The 14,364-nt window shown below is 39.2% G+C and overlaps 3 protein-coding genes across 4 annotated transcripts in view; 1 reads left to right on the forward strand and 2 right to left on the reverse strand.

The window, feature by feature from the left end:
* Positions 1-633: 633 nt before the first annotated feature.
* On the reverse strand, positions 634-8,535 carry LOC140550769 (mitochondrial import receptor subunit TOM40B). Its single transcript, XM_072674358.1, has 10 exons — positions 8,370-8,535; positions 7,296-7,494; positions 6,398-6,465; positions 6,156-6,248; positions 5,798-5,899; positions 5,599-5,704; positions 4,187-4,309; positions 3,580-3,656; positions 3,395-3,497; positions 634-2,282 (listed from the first exon to the last, which is right to left on the reverse strand). The coding sequence occupies exons 2-10, from the start codon at positions 7,438-7,440 to the stop codon at positions 2,143-2,145; spliced, it is 957 nt and encodes a 318-aa protein (XP_072530459.1). The 5' UTR covers positions 7,441-7,494; positions 8,370-8,535; the 3' UTR covers positions 634-2,142.
* Positions 8,536-8,731: 196 nt separating this feature from the next.
* Positions 8,732-11,346, forward strand: ufc1 (ubiquitin-fold modifier conjugating enzyme 1). The gene is made up of 6 exons (XM_072674360.1): positions 8,732-8,902; positions 10,248-10,315; positions 10,396-10,459; positions 10,579-10,655; positions 10,759-10,849; positions 10,948-11,346. Exons 1-6 carry the CDS (start codon positions 8,780-8,782, stop codon positions 11,026-11,028), a joined length of 504 nt encoding a protein of 167 aa, XP_072530461.1. The 5' UTR covers positions 8,732-8,779; the 3' UTR covers positions 11,029-11,346.
* Positions 11,347-13,161: 1,815 nt separating this feature from the next.
* Positions 13,162-14,364, reverse strand: part of gig2p (grass carp reovirus (GCRV)-induced gene 2p) — a 3,635-nt gene continuing 2,432 nt past the window's right edge. For both annotated transcript variants that reach the window (XM_072693686.1, XM_072693693.1), the window contains exon 2: positions 13,162-14,364. This exon is cut by the window's right edge and continues 1,309 nt beyond it. The gene's annotated coding sequence lies outside the window, so the exon portion shown is untranslated.

Here is a 14,364-nt window from a genome sequence, read left to right on the forward strand (position 1 = left end):
TAAGGAGATGATGTAAAAATTTAAGTCTAGTTTGTTAGGAACATTAGCCTAACCAAATATATATCCAAATATATCCAATATATCAATTCTACATAGCTATAAATATGTACTACACAGAGATTACAATGTATCGTATATATATATATATATATATATATATATATATATTACACACCTAGTTGGTTTTACTCGGGTATTCAAGAAGCTATGAGATTGCATTATACTACTATAATATCTCTTTAAATATTTACTAATGCTCTCTCAGCAAAGTGGTTCCCTAAATACACATTCAGTGGAACCTGTTTTGTAAATGAGATGTGTGTGTGTGTGTGTGTATGAGAAAGGTTTTTGTCCCTCTAAAAATGAGAAGAAAATGAAAATCCTAGAAGATTTCTGGATGTAAAGTTCTACAAAAGCCTGTGCATCCTTTGTTTTTATGATACATCATTATTATATTCACCATTCTTCCCTCCAAATCTTTTTGGCATCTTTATTTTTAACAGTAAGCACCCAACCCGTACTGCTTAATTATCGTCCGCTTGTTGTATTCTTTGCTTCAGTGCTGAAGTGTATGGAAAAAAAGCACACTCAGAAGCATGTGTATACATTACAGAAAGCAAGATTGCATCAGGATAGAAATACATATTTCAGTTTTATTCATTTAAAATAAAACTCCAGTTTAACGAGTACATCACAAAGTAGCATCTTACCTCGGGACAGTCTGGTTACTGTAAAATTCAAGGTGACCCATATGCTAGCCGGCTGAGCAACACTTCAGAAAGTGCTTAGTAAATATGAAGTACAAATAAATAAATAAATAAATAAATAAATAGATCAGTGCATGTAAAATCCAATTTCTATGGCTATCATGATTCATTGGATATAAAGGTTTCCATAAAGCTGCCATTTCTCCATGTTACATTTAACTAAGTCATTTTTATCCTAAACTATCCTAAGTCAACCCCCAGAACATATACAGAGCAAATGTTCCTAAGCATTGATAAACTGAATGATTCAGCAGAAGCTTCTTGTTCAGGACATCAATGTGGAATCATCTTCATTCGGTCCAGATCTAGTCCAAACCTATGCTCGAAAAGCATCATTTCTTCTCCAATGCATGGTTATGTATCCCCCTGCCTTAATAACAGAGTCAGTGCGGTCAGGTAAGAATGACAAAAGTCTCTTAAAGAAAAGTCCTGTCCATTTTAGTCCAATCATTCAGGGACTGGAGGCACATTTAAGCTAGAACCCACCTGTTCCTGTGAGTCTGAGAGCCAACCTAACCATGCCCAACTAGAACTGAACAGTTTGAAACCTGACCCATTACCAGAAGAAATTTACTAGATCAAAAAAAACATTTAGCTGGACAAAACATTTGAGTCTACATGCCCTCTATACTCTTAAAAACAGAGGTGATTTAAATGGTTCCTTGAGCCTTGAAACACTTTTGGATCTATGGCATCGCTTAAAGAACTATTTGAAGAGCCTCTATTTTTACAAGTGTATTTGAACATTTCACCCGCTGTTTCAGACTGAGGACTGGAATTGTGGCCCGGTGATCTCGATGGTCAGTCAAAGTGTCACACATGGACATCCTGCAGTTGTCAGGTGTCAGTGTTGTGTTCTACATGGAAAAGTTTGGTAAATGACTGGTGTAATTATTTCCTGACAGGACTGATGCATAACCAAGTATTAGGGAAGTTACAACGCATGCCAATCATTTCTTTTATCCATGGAACTTACCAAAGCTTTGTGAAAAAAAATATATATAGATATATATGCATATGTTATATATGGTTCCCCCAAACGTCCATAATTGTTCTTAGAGTTTCTCGCAGAGTCACTGTTGGGTTACTGGATGTCTTTGCAGTCTTACTGACAAAACTGTCATTCAATCTGGCATGGACAGCACCCACATGGAAGTGTTTGGATCACAGCTGTTCTCCATTGGAAGTGGAATTGTAACTTTCTCCCTTCATACTGCGGAAAGTATAGACGTCCAGAAGGGCCAACGGGGCTTCCGGCCATTCAGCCGTAATCTGTGATGGATCTATGACTCTGGACAGACCTGAGAGGGGGGGTTCCGGAAGCCAGTTCGGCATGGCATGGGAAGGGAGCGTCTGGGTGGTCATATGCTGATATTTAGCCCACATTCACCCCCAGTCCCACCTGCAGCTTGTCTCCTCTGTGGTTGACAAAGGCGCCCATGATTAACGTAGCAGGAAGTGGACACAGGCGCTTTTCAAGGACTCCTCCAATGATACACCGGCTGTCCAACATACCTAGGAGGAACAGGTCATATAGAAAGTTTCACTGGAACCATCTATGCTTGTAGCAGCTGTGGCTTAAAAACAATAAAGGGAGTCTCCTGAGTGGTGCAACTGTCTAAGTGTTAGCCCTATCACTGGAAGATTGCACGTGTCTCGGGAGCCCAAGAGAGCATAATTGACACTCACGCTTTCTGGGTGGGTAGGATTGCCCTCCTATCACACAGTGGCTTGTGCTTTATGTAGCCTACCATGTGGTACGTGGATAAGGATCACTATATTTACATATTTGAGCTGACTTATCACATCTGTTGTGCCTCCATGATAAACCAGCCTCTTCACAAATTGTGCACAGAGCAATTTCTCAAATCATTTGATCGGTGTTCCAATCATGGCGATTTATTTTGCAGCTTTGCTTGTTCTGCTTTAATGGCCTCAGGTGGAAAGCAGGTACAGTCTGTTGTGCTATGAGGTAACACAGATGCCTAGCAGGAATGCATTATATGATACACCAGACCGGCTAAAACGATTTAGGTTTTGTTCAGATTCGCTCATATTTTCAGCATATCAGACTGAAGCAGGACAGATTGTGTGCAGTCTGAATGGAAAAAGCCCCTGCTATCAATCAGATCCAAGCCATATTTGTATTTCTGGACATTCGAGATTGATCGGTTACATCAGATTTCATACGTTTTTGTTGTCATTCAGAGTCTAACAAAAGAAGCTGGTGGTGTACATATGCCAGCTTGAACATGAAGAGGTATAGCTTTTACAGACATTTAGGAACATATTTTACTGTTCTGTTAGAGCTATAACATAACTATACAGTCTGAAAGCACAAGAAACAAATGTGATTGACTGTGCAGCATGAAAAAATTCTAAAGGCCTTTATTGATAAAATGTGTTAGCTTAAATTTCTACGGCTTTGAAAATAAGTTGAAGCTTTTAAATACTTAATATTGAATATAACATATAAAAAACATAAACATTGTGCTACAATTTCACATTGAGTTAAATTGGATTTTTATAAAAAAATAAAAAAAAAATCTATGAAAACGCATTTGTAAAGCATAGATAGGTCAATTCATTACAGATCTATTTATGAAGAATATGCATGACACGCTTACCTCTGAAAATCATATTGGCTTCAGGCAATTCCATTTGGTATCCAAATGAAAATGTGGTCTCCTGTGTCCTGGTGCTAGCCTCAAACTCCACTCCCACCTGGATCTGGACAGAATTATTTGAAAGACTGTAGCCGTACTATATAGTTACAAGGACTGGCCACTCAAATGGTTAGACACAGCCATACCTGCTTGTTGGCTCTGTGATAATAGCTGGCATGGGCACCTCCTTTACCAGCATTCAGTGTGGCTACCCAGTTGGGCCCTGGAATAAAACAAGAGGAGATCTCTCAGTGGACGGTGAACCTAAGAAGGGATATGTTTTTGTAATATGGGCACAATGTCTTCTAAACAAGTAAATAAAAGATATTAAAGGGTTATTTCAGCCATAAATCTATATTAAAATATTTCAAAATCTGTTGTCAACAGGCCTAATCCCACTCTACAGTGGAGCCAGTAGTGTCTAGAGTAAAATTTACCAGTTAAAGGACTAGATAACTCACCCTGAGGATGTATCTTGAGGATGGAAGGAACCTTCAAAAAAGCTATGTTGTTCAACGACCGACCTCAGGGGTACACTCACGCTACACTTGGTTGTATTCATTAGCCTATATATCAGTTACTAGGCTAGCAGTCAAGACTGGCTGAACATCACAAGGATTCCCTATTTCTCAAAATGATGGCTGAGGCTGAGGGATACTGTATACTACATAGCTTGTCTAATAACATTTTAAAAGGTAGTTCTAGGCTGGAATGCCCTTTTAAATACAGCTAACTTACTAACAGCCCTCTAACCTGTGTATTGGCCAGCCAGGGTAAGGATGCCCCCTTCCTCAGCGCGCCCTCGATGGTACACCAACTCTCCTCCAAGAACCAGCTGTGGAGAGACACTCTGGAGGAAGTGTGCCACCATGATAACTGTCCCACAAGAGACAAGCGAGTAAACATATTTCAGAGAGCAATCCAATTTTATTATCCTTATCATTGTTCCATCAGGTTATGTTTTGGGAAAAAAAGGAAATATTCAAGTAATCAAGTAAAAATATATTAGGTAAAAACTTTTTGCACTACAGTTGTGACATTTTGCATGGTTGCATGAATTAATAATGTTAAAATGTTGGCCTGAAGTTGTGTAATTGTGTCCTGCCAGGTCTGAGGTCATTTGGTGTGGAATAACAGAGTTAAGAAGAGGGCTTTAAATTTGGAGCATAACTTAAGGGTAATTTAGTTCCCTGACTTTCTGTAGGCTGACACTGCTGTAGGCTGAATGTCATATGGAAACAAATTCATGTTTCTGGCATCACAACCATGTTATACCTAAAATAGGCTAAATGTGCAGCCATATATGGACTACTATCTACTGCATAAAAAAATATCAATATATCAAAGTATCTGCATCTGTTTGTCATATCGATTCTCAAACACACAGTATGGATTTTTTATTAACAGTTTACATGTAACGATTGGTGGCAGACAGTGGTTCATTCTGTGTTGTGTTTAAACCCTGACTGTGAGATAGCAGCATTGTCTTCAGAGCCCACTGGTCTGACTGCATAAAAAGTACATTTTTCTTTTACTCAGATTTTATGCACATAATGGTGTTTTTTATACTATGACATATATAAGATATATTTATTAAAACATGATCAAAAAGGCAATATATCATATGAAATCGTAACTCCTGTATCTTGATGAGTATTGCATCACCAGGTTCTTGCCAATACACAGCCTCATTACCGACTGTAGGGTACATTTTGAAACACGATCCTTTTCATTTCAGTCATTCACATAATGAAAAGTGAGTGTGATGTATGGAAACAGTGTTTAAATAATGTTTACAAATATTGTGTTCACTCCCCAGTTTGCTACAGTTCACATCCAGAAATTAAGCTTCAAAAACAGCCTGGTTTGAAAGAATTGTTTTGGGATTTCATGGAAAGAAACATGTTTACATATAGCTGCCTATATAGCCTATATCGTTTTAGCCCGGTCCATTCACACAGTTTATAAGGAGTGTTTTAGTCTGCCTGCTTGTTTTGAACGAGCCACAATACAGGACAGCCAATCAGAACAAAGCTCATTTTAATACATCAATGCTAAAGACACAGTAACACTGTGGCTAAAGGGCTAAAGATGGGCTGAGTGATTATGATGAAGTGATGATGATCATGATATGGGCACATCTATGGGGTTTACTTTATTCTTACCCGATTCTCTGAAGATGTCTGGGTTGGCCATAGTGACGGCTGCCGTAAAGTCACTGCCCCTGTACTCTGTCTCAAACTGCCAAGTGACGAACTGGGACTGTTGAGTCTGGAAAAGAATGTGCAGACAACAGCTACAGCAACTGCAGCATTTAGTTACACTTTTCCTGAAACACAGTACATACTTTTCACTGGGGCTAACCTGAAATACTGCTTTGGCTCTTATTCGCTCACTCAGGTGGAATAGAGAGTGTGCATTCAGGCTGCCAGAAGAGTCCATTTCCCCAATAAGCATGGGGGAGTTCTGTAATGAGAGAGGGCATTTAAAAGAGAATGAATTGTACTCTATTTTACCCACACACATATCAAATGTAGTTGATATGTGGCAAAAGACCTGTTTGGTGTCTGGAGTTTGCTTCTTTAGTTTTGTACTGCAGCTATGAGAGGCTACTTCTCACTACTACTACAGGCTACTTCTATCCTGTAGCCTGAAACTAAAGAAACAACCTTTTGGACACCACAGAACAGGGGGGGTATGGAAGGAGATAGGAGAGACTTACTGTTTCTTTACTGTCAGTGTCTGACTGCAAGTACTCAACATGGAAGCGGTAATTTGATGGGGCGACAGCACTGAGGTGAAATGTGTGGCTGACCTGTATGGACAAAAGAAACCCATAAACCAAAAATATCTGAAACCTGTAAGACATTGCTCTGAATTCTATTTTGTAATGGTCCTCTAAAAGTTTCACTAGAATCAAAATTAATTTGTGGTTGTGAGAAAAAAGAAACTTCAGAATCACACCTTAAAAAAACTGCTGAGGGTCTTGTTTACGATCATCTTTACTCCTTCAACCTGCTGTGGAAACACATCTAAACAGACACAAGCAGTTTACGGTCATAAGGTCACATCCTGTGTAAAATACAGTCAAGAAAATACATTCATTTCTTTTAGATCAGTGATTATTTGCAATGGCAGTTCAGGTCTCTCTGGAGCAGATACACATTAACCTATTGGTACCATGCCTAACGCAATGAGCTGTGGGACTGTGTTCTCTGTAATGATGATGATGATGCTCCATCCAATACTTTTGGGATGAGGCGGGGAGTTCAGTACGATGAGGTACGATGGTGATCATCTAATATCCTGACCTAATAGTCTAATGCTCCTAAATCTAGTAGAAAGCCTTACCTGGACAGTAGAGACAGTTACACCAACACAAGCAGGATAAACTATTTTTATACCCTTGATTTCAGAAGAAACTATAAATGAGCAGATTTTTCATTCTGAAGTCTAAAATTCTCTTCTGATGATGCTTCTTTAAGATAGCAGGAATTGGGGGCAGGCTCATGTTTTGGCAAATGTAACTAGCAAATCTGGCAAATGTAGATGGATGCCATAATGCTGCACTACAGAAGCTGAACTCTGAATTTTAGTTTTACCTATTTTGTACCATTCTGTACCAACACTATTTGTAAGGCAAGTGTGTGAAGATTTAAGGCATGCACTTTCCACAATGCCAATTAGTGTCAATTAGCATCCATTACTTGTTAGCAGTTTAAGTACAAAACTTATTAAGAAAAATTTAAAACAATGGGGGTAAGAGTGGCATTTGTGTAAATTGTGATTTTTCATCAAATTTTCCCTATAAGGCTCATCAGATTACATTAGTCCAAAAGTTACCTCTGCACATTTTTTTTACCTTTGCAGTTACGGTGAAGGCCGTCAAAACTGCCTGGATTTGGGAGCCGTCCATCTCTTCTGTCCCAGCGTGAGAGGGGTCTGTCCTGGGGGAAGGGGGAGTTCTGACGCCCTGGGCGAGATGACAAGGCCAGCACACTGCCCATGGGAACCAGAAGCCAAAAAGGGAGAGACGTTTCCAACCTATGTAGCCAACTTATCTGTAAAATAAGGGTCATAAAGGTAGGTCAAGACAGTCCATAACATATGCATGCACTGGAAAGTGCTGGTCTTCATACTTCAGTCATACAATTAATGTGGATTTCAGTATTACGGGGAATTAGATCATATTAATATTGAACATACAAGTTGTAGGCCCCAAATGCCAAAGTCCTTCTTTTACTCACTTTTACACTGGAATCAGTCTATTTCCGTCGCCTTAAATGTAGTCATTCAGCCAAGACATGTTTGCTTGCAGAAGTTTGCTACTTTTTGTCCTGGAGCTACAAGGTCGATGTTACTAACAGGTAATGAAAGTCTATGTCACCCAACTTGGACTTTAGCCTTGTGGTTCTACTGATTCCACAAAATTAACAATTTATTCTCTCAATTTAATAAATCATTGCCTCAATTTCTTAATTCATTCCTAATGCTAGAAACAACATATGAAATTGAGGATATGTATTACAATAAGGGAATGATATGCTATTATATTATGTTATCTTACACTTGATCATATTTAATTATATCATATTATGTCTCTAAATATTATGTTTCTACCTTAATACTTTAGAGGGTGCATACATTTGCGGTAAGGGTAAAAAAATGAATGTTTTTTTTTTTTTAATGAACTATTAATTTAAAATGCACACTATACTGATGCCACACCTGAATCCATCTAAAAGAGATTAACACAACTAATCCTGTGAAATTTTAAGGATTAACCTGAGGAAAACAGCGATGCCTAAGCATATGACTAAGCCACTCTAATGAATACACTGTAAACACACTGACTCCACCGTTCACTGGCAGCCGCTCGAAGGTCGCTGCTCCTACATTCTGCACTGGATTAATGGAGAACTGGAAGACTACTCACTCCGTGTCAACCCGGGCTGGGTCTCCAAAGTCTGAAACATCAACGGGGGAGCGTTTATTTAACATACAGCGCCGACGTAGTCCAGAAAACCCCATTAAAGCCCCAAATGAACCAGTTTTTGAAAGGATGCTCAGAGATGACATGCAACGGTGCAGCCAGCTGTTCGGTCCGGTCAACGCAGAACGTACAGAGGTGGGGAAACAAGCGCTGCACATGGTTCCGGCCGAGCACGAGAAAGACGCTTAAACAAAACTGCCTGGTTTTCTCTGCTAACTTTCATCATAACATAACTTAATATGTCGTTAAACACCGTGTTTAATTTTTTCGTTCAAGATTTGGAGCTTTAGACCGCGGCTACTTTGGCTTCACGTGCTGTCTGACGTCAGCCGGTACGTAGCCAAGCTAGCAACATGGCAGATGAAGCCACAAGGAAAACAGTGTCTGAAATACCGCTGTTAAAAACCAACTCTGGACCAAGAGACAAGGAGCTGTGGGTTCAGAGGCTGCGAGAAGAATACCTGGCCCTTATTAAAGTGAGTGACATGTTGTCAGACTGCTCGGAGTTTCTCTGCAGGGGTGGGTTAGCTGCGTGTGTTGTGCTAGCTGGGCTGCTAACGTTACCCATACGTGTCGTTTCAGCTGTCAGGGTTCACAGTAAAGTCTCTGCAAAGCACCAATAATGACTGACTGAAGCTAATGTGGAGGAATTCCCGAGGATTCTCTCTTTTTTCGAGGATATCTTCTCTGTTTCTGGCAGCATATGTCAAAAGAACTGAGCACGGTTTACTAGCTACACAATATCTTTGGGCTCTGGAAGGATTGGCTTTGCTACGTTCTTGAAACTGACTTTTGGTTTTGGGTTATCTGAGAATATCCAGGTTTCTCTGAGATAATCTTAGCTACTAAACTAAGATAAAAAAAAAAACAGTCATTATTGCAATAAATAATACATAAATTGGAATAAAATATGTCATTATTTTGAGATATTATGTGATTACTTCGAGAAAGTATCTTGGACTAATAACCTTTTAGGAAGGCGTGACATAAAATGTCAACATATTGACTTATTGTCTCAAATTTTTGACTTCGTATACAAAATAATCTCATTATAATAATAATCTCACATAAACATACATATTTTATGTATATGGGGTAGTGGTGGCTCAGCGGTTAGAGCACCGGGATATCGATAACAGGGTTGTGGGTTCGATTCCCGGGCTCGGCAAGCTGCCACTGTTGGGCCCTTGAGCAAGGCCCTTTACCCTCTCTGCTCCCCGGGCGCTGGAGTTGGCTGCCCACCGCTCTGGGTGTGTGTCTGTACTCACTGCCCCTAACACATGTGTGTGTGTGTGAGTGTGTGTTCACTACCAGATGGGTTAAATGCGGAGGACACATTTCGCTGTACAGTGTACTGTGACAAATACGTGCACCTTTCACCTTTTTTCACCTTTTTATTTATAGCTCCACTCTCTCTCTCAGACTATACCTGTCTCATAAATGTACTTATCAAAGAATTTCTACAGATCCCTACTGTCTTTGTATATTCTATATTTTGTGTATGTTTTGTATTTATTTAATATAATTTTTATATAACTTTATTTTAATATGTTTTGTATTTATATAGTTTTGTCCTCCTGTAGAGCATCAACCTGACATGTTGTGCAAATGACATATAAACCTAAAACTTGAAAATGTATGAAGTCATGACATAATATTAAAAAAGAATGACTTATTAGTATTATAGAGGAATGGTGTAAGTCAATTTTGATAAGTCATTATCTTGATATATGAACACATGACTTCATGAGAATTCCCCTGACAGTGTTTTTTTTATTTTTTTTAAGAGAGTTAACATCTAATGTTTTTTGTGTATTGTAGTATGTTGAGAATAATAAGGCAGCTGACAACGACTGGTTTCGTCTAGAGTCCAACAAAGAGGGGACGAGGTAAGCTAAGATAGAAATAGCGCGCATATTTTCTTGCCCATCCAAAAAACAGCATCCTGATCGTCTGTCATTGTTTTCAGGTGGTTTGGGAAATGCTGGTACATCCACGAGCTTCTCAAGTATGAGTTTGACATGGAATTTGATGTAAGTGGGGGAAAAAAGCCAGAACAGAAAAAGCAAGACACGATTCATACAGATGCAGACCCTGTTCGGATGTTTGTGGCTCTTTGCTGATTAATTTCTTCTGTAATATAACATTACAGATTCCTGTCACATATCCAGCCACAGCACCGGAAGTGGCAATTCCTGAACTAGATGGGAAGACGGCCAAAATGTACAGGTTGGTCTTCAGCTGCTTGTATGTGTACTGTTGGTTGTTTCACATAAAGCCAGCGGTTTGCAAATGTTTTCTTTTTTCTTTTCTTTTTTTTTGTCTGAAAAAGGGGTGGCAAGATCTGCTTGACAGACCATTTCAAACCACTTTGGGCGAGAAACGTGCCAAAATTTGGATTAGCGCATCTTATGGCTCTCGGAGTAAGTGATGCAGTATAATGTTAATGGGAGGTTATTTGAGTGCATTCATTGCAGGAGTCGTTTCATAAAAAAAAAGACGTGTATCTCTATTTCCTCAGCTTGGACCTTGGCTTGCAGTAGAGATACCTGACCTCATTTCTAAAGGCATAATACAACACAAAGAGCAGCAGAACAGCTGAAAAGGGATCCCACAACAACAGCAAAAAAAAAACCCAATCCATCTCAACAAAACAACTCCAGACCAACTACAGACAGTCTTAAAGGTCAGTTTGGCCTTGCCATGGCGTACCCGACACACCTGTGTTTTGGCTGAACATTTAAGGTTTGTAAGACCAGGAAAATATTTTGTCAGCAGTAAAGAAACTGAGTCCGAATGCGGGACCATACTAGTTTATGGACTTATGGGCTTGTGTTGTAAAGGTAAAGCATCTGTTGATTTCTGTGTATCCTTATGTCTAAAGCATTGACAACCAATTAAACAGAAGTCACCCATCATAGCTTGTGTTGGAGTTTGTGAAATTTACCAGCATAAAAATGACAAATGTTGTTTTGTGTTCCCAGAGTCAGTTAGTAGTGTGGGGGCTCCAGGACTGGAATTAGGAATAAGTCCTAATCTACTCTAAAGCTGTTTTTAAGACTGTGTCCTCTTCACTTTATATTGCACTACTTTGAGGGTTTCAAGGCATGTCTGAAAACATAGTTTTCACTGTTTGCACTGTAAAAATCCCAAAATGCACCGCACTAAGTAGGTTACAAACGATGTACACTAGCGAACATTCAGTACCCACAATTCATCATGTTGTTTTCGTGTGCAAAATTGCTTACTACCTTGTCAAATTCAGTTTACTGTTAATGTAAGGGATAGTGATTAGGGAACAGTTTAAATCTAATCTAATCTTGTGTAATTACAACATCGCTCTTCTCTGCACGTATATTGCTGGTGTCAAAGTCAGGAGAAGAAAAGTGCAAAGAAAGTTAGAGCTACTAGTTAGTACATTTTCTTGCTATTGCCATTTTTTTTGTTTATAATATACACTATATGGACAAAAGTATTGGGACACCTACTCGTTCATTGTCCAAAATCAAGGGTATTAAAACAGACTTTATCCTGCTTTTTCATCCCAAAAGTACTGCATTGAGCACCATCATCATTCCAGAGAACACAGTTCCACTGCTCCACAGCTCAATGCTATGAGGGGGTTTATACCCCACTAGCCCATGCCTTAGGCATGCAGTTTATCTGCTCCAGAGTTCTACTCTATTGGCAGTTTTTCTCTAAAAGGACAAGTGTGTGTGTGTGTGTGTGTGTGTGTGTGTGTGTGTGTGTGTGTGTGTGTGTGCGCACATTTGCACATTTGTATCAGCAATGGGGGCCACCTAAAGTAGCTGAATGCATTCACTGGACATTTGGACATATAGTGAATGTGGATGAACATGACATTACTGATCTCGAAAATGTGTGCATGTTAAGAATTATACTCAATGGATCACCATCCTCTACCTCAACACAAAGACAAATACAGATACAGACTGGGATGTTAGCACTCAATATGAATTCCATTGTGTTGTGTGGTAGTTGGTTAGCTGTAGCTGGCTGTACCTGTTTGACATTAGTATCCTCATAGCATAACTGCACAGAATGACTAAAAAACTTTCCAGAGAATATGTCGCAATGTATAATTAAGCAGATCAGGAATGTAGCTTGTAAAGGTCTCTGTTGTGCTAGCTGCTTTGGGCCCCACCTAGTGGCTGGGTCCCTTAATGCATTTTCCTTTCCCAACCAGCTACAGCTGTCATTGTGAGTAGGCAGAAAGATGTGAGTAGGCTAAAGGCTGAATGTGAATGAAGGCTGAAAAGCTCAGCTGACATATGTTTATGCTAACTGCACAGGCTCCTTCCTCCTCTTCTGCATTGCTCCAATGGGACTTAAAACTCTATTCCCAGCAGAAGAACTCTCAAATCAGTGTGCTAATTGAATTAAGAAGGAGCATGTCCCCAGTGTGGAACGTGCCAGATGGTCTCATGAACTGCTAACATTTTTGGAACAAATCTTTTACAGTTACAAAGTTAGACGTTCCATGGTTGTTCTAGCTAGATAACAGTGCTTCCTGTTGTAATGCTTAACACTGTTTAGCTTGTTTGAGGACACTGTTAGCATAAACCTCCAGATAATTGCAAATGTGTATTTGTGATTGGTAATTGTTTGGCTGCTTAACAGTAAAAACTTAACAAAAAGTATCATTCTTAGGCTGTTTCTTACCATTAAACCATGAAATAATCACAAATTCATCACTTTTTCCTCACATTTCTGTTTATTTCACAAAAATGAAGGTCAGAAAAATCAATTCAAACAAAAAACAGCAGTTTGAAATATACCTGATCGATATCCAGCACATTTTAAGATTGTCACTTCCTGCTTGCAAGATTTATATAAATTCTATACATTTATATAAAATCAAAACTTCATAACTGCATTTTTTTTCTTCAGTGTTTTTCACACCATTTGAAAATCACCAGCTGCCAATCACTACATTGTGAATGGACCAACAGAAATTGTCCACAATCACTTGGAATAAAGTCAGCAATCATTCTTTCCTTTGCCAGTACAGTTACTATTTTGCAGATATGAGGTTTTGAATATATGAATATATGATAAGGCATATACATAGGCAATGACATATGACAAGTTAAGACCACACTTTTTCCCCTGAGAATATTGTTTAAGGGATACTCTGGCTAAAATTAAAAGAGTTACTCTTGCTACAGCTGTTGTCAACATGCCCATTCAACTCCTGTGGTTCTACAATAGTTTTTAGAGCAAGATTTTCTGGTTTTAAAGACTAACTCCCAAAAAGTCTCAGGTACTTGAAGGCAGTGGACAAATCCACAAAAAAAAGGATGGCAAATTGTGAATTCTGCTGAACGGTAAGGCACATTTACATGACCAATAACATACTAAATCCTAGTTTTACACTGAGATGTCCTTTTAAGGAAGAATCGATCAGAATACTCGTATAATTTCCCTTACCCATACATGTGGATGGCACAGGACAGCACAGATCATTGTCATACATAATTCGATTGTTTCTCAGTCACTCCTTAAGATACAGATACAAAGATTTCAGCAACAGGTAAGGAGTTTAAACCACAGGTCAGTAGGTGCGTACAGTCTACATGATCCAATATGTGCTTCTTATGTTCTGAAGCAAGGCACTTGCACACGTGTTCAAAAGCTGACCCTTGTTATCCCTCAGTACCACTGTTGGATTGAGAACAGTCCAGCCGACCGTCGTCCTGTATTTAGAAACTGAACACTGATGAATGGCTGCAGCATGACTCTCACAATTTCTGCAGGATGTAGTCTCTGTGTGCAGCCTCTAATTGTACACATATAAGACATGTACCACAGAGGTAGGTGTTTCTAATAAAGTGACCTATAAGAGTGTGAATATGGGTAGGACACACTACCAAAGTGGTGTCGCTGCTGTGCTGTGCTGAGAATGGTCCACCGGGGG

This window comes from Salminus brasiliensis, chromosome 1 (assembly GCF_030463535.1).
Source record: "Salminus brasiliensis chromosome 1, fSalBra1.hap2, whole genome shotgun sequence".
NCBI lineage: Eukaryota > Metazoa > Chordata > Actinopteri > Characiformes > Bryconidae > Salminus > Salminus brasiliensis.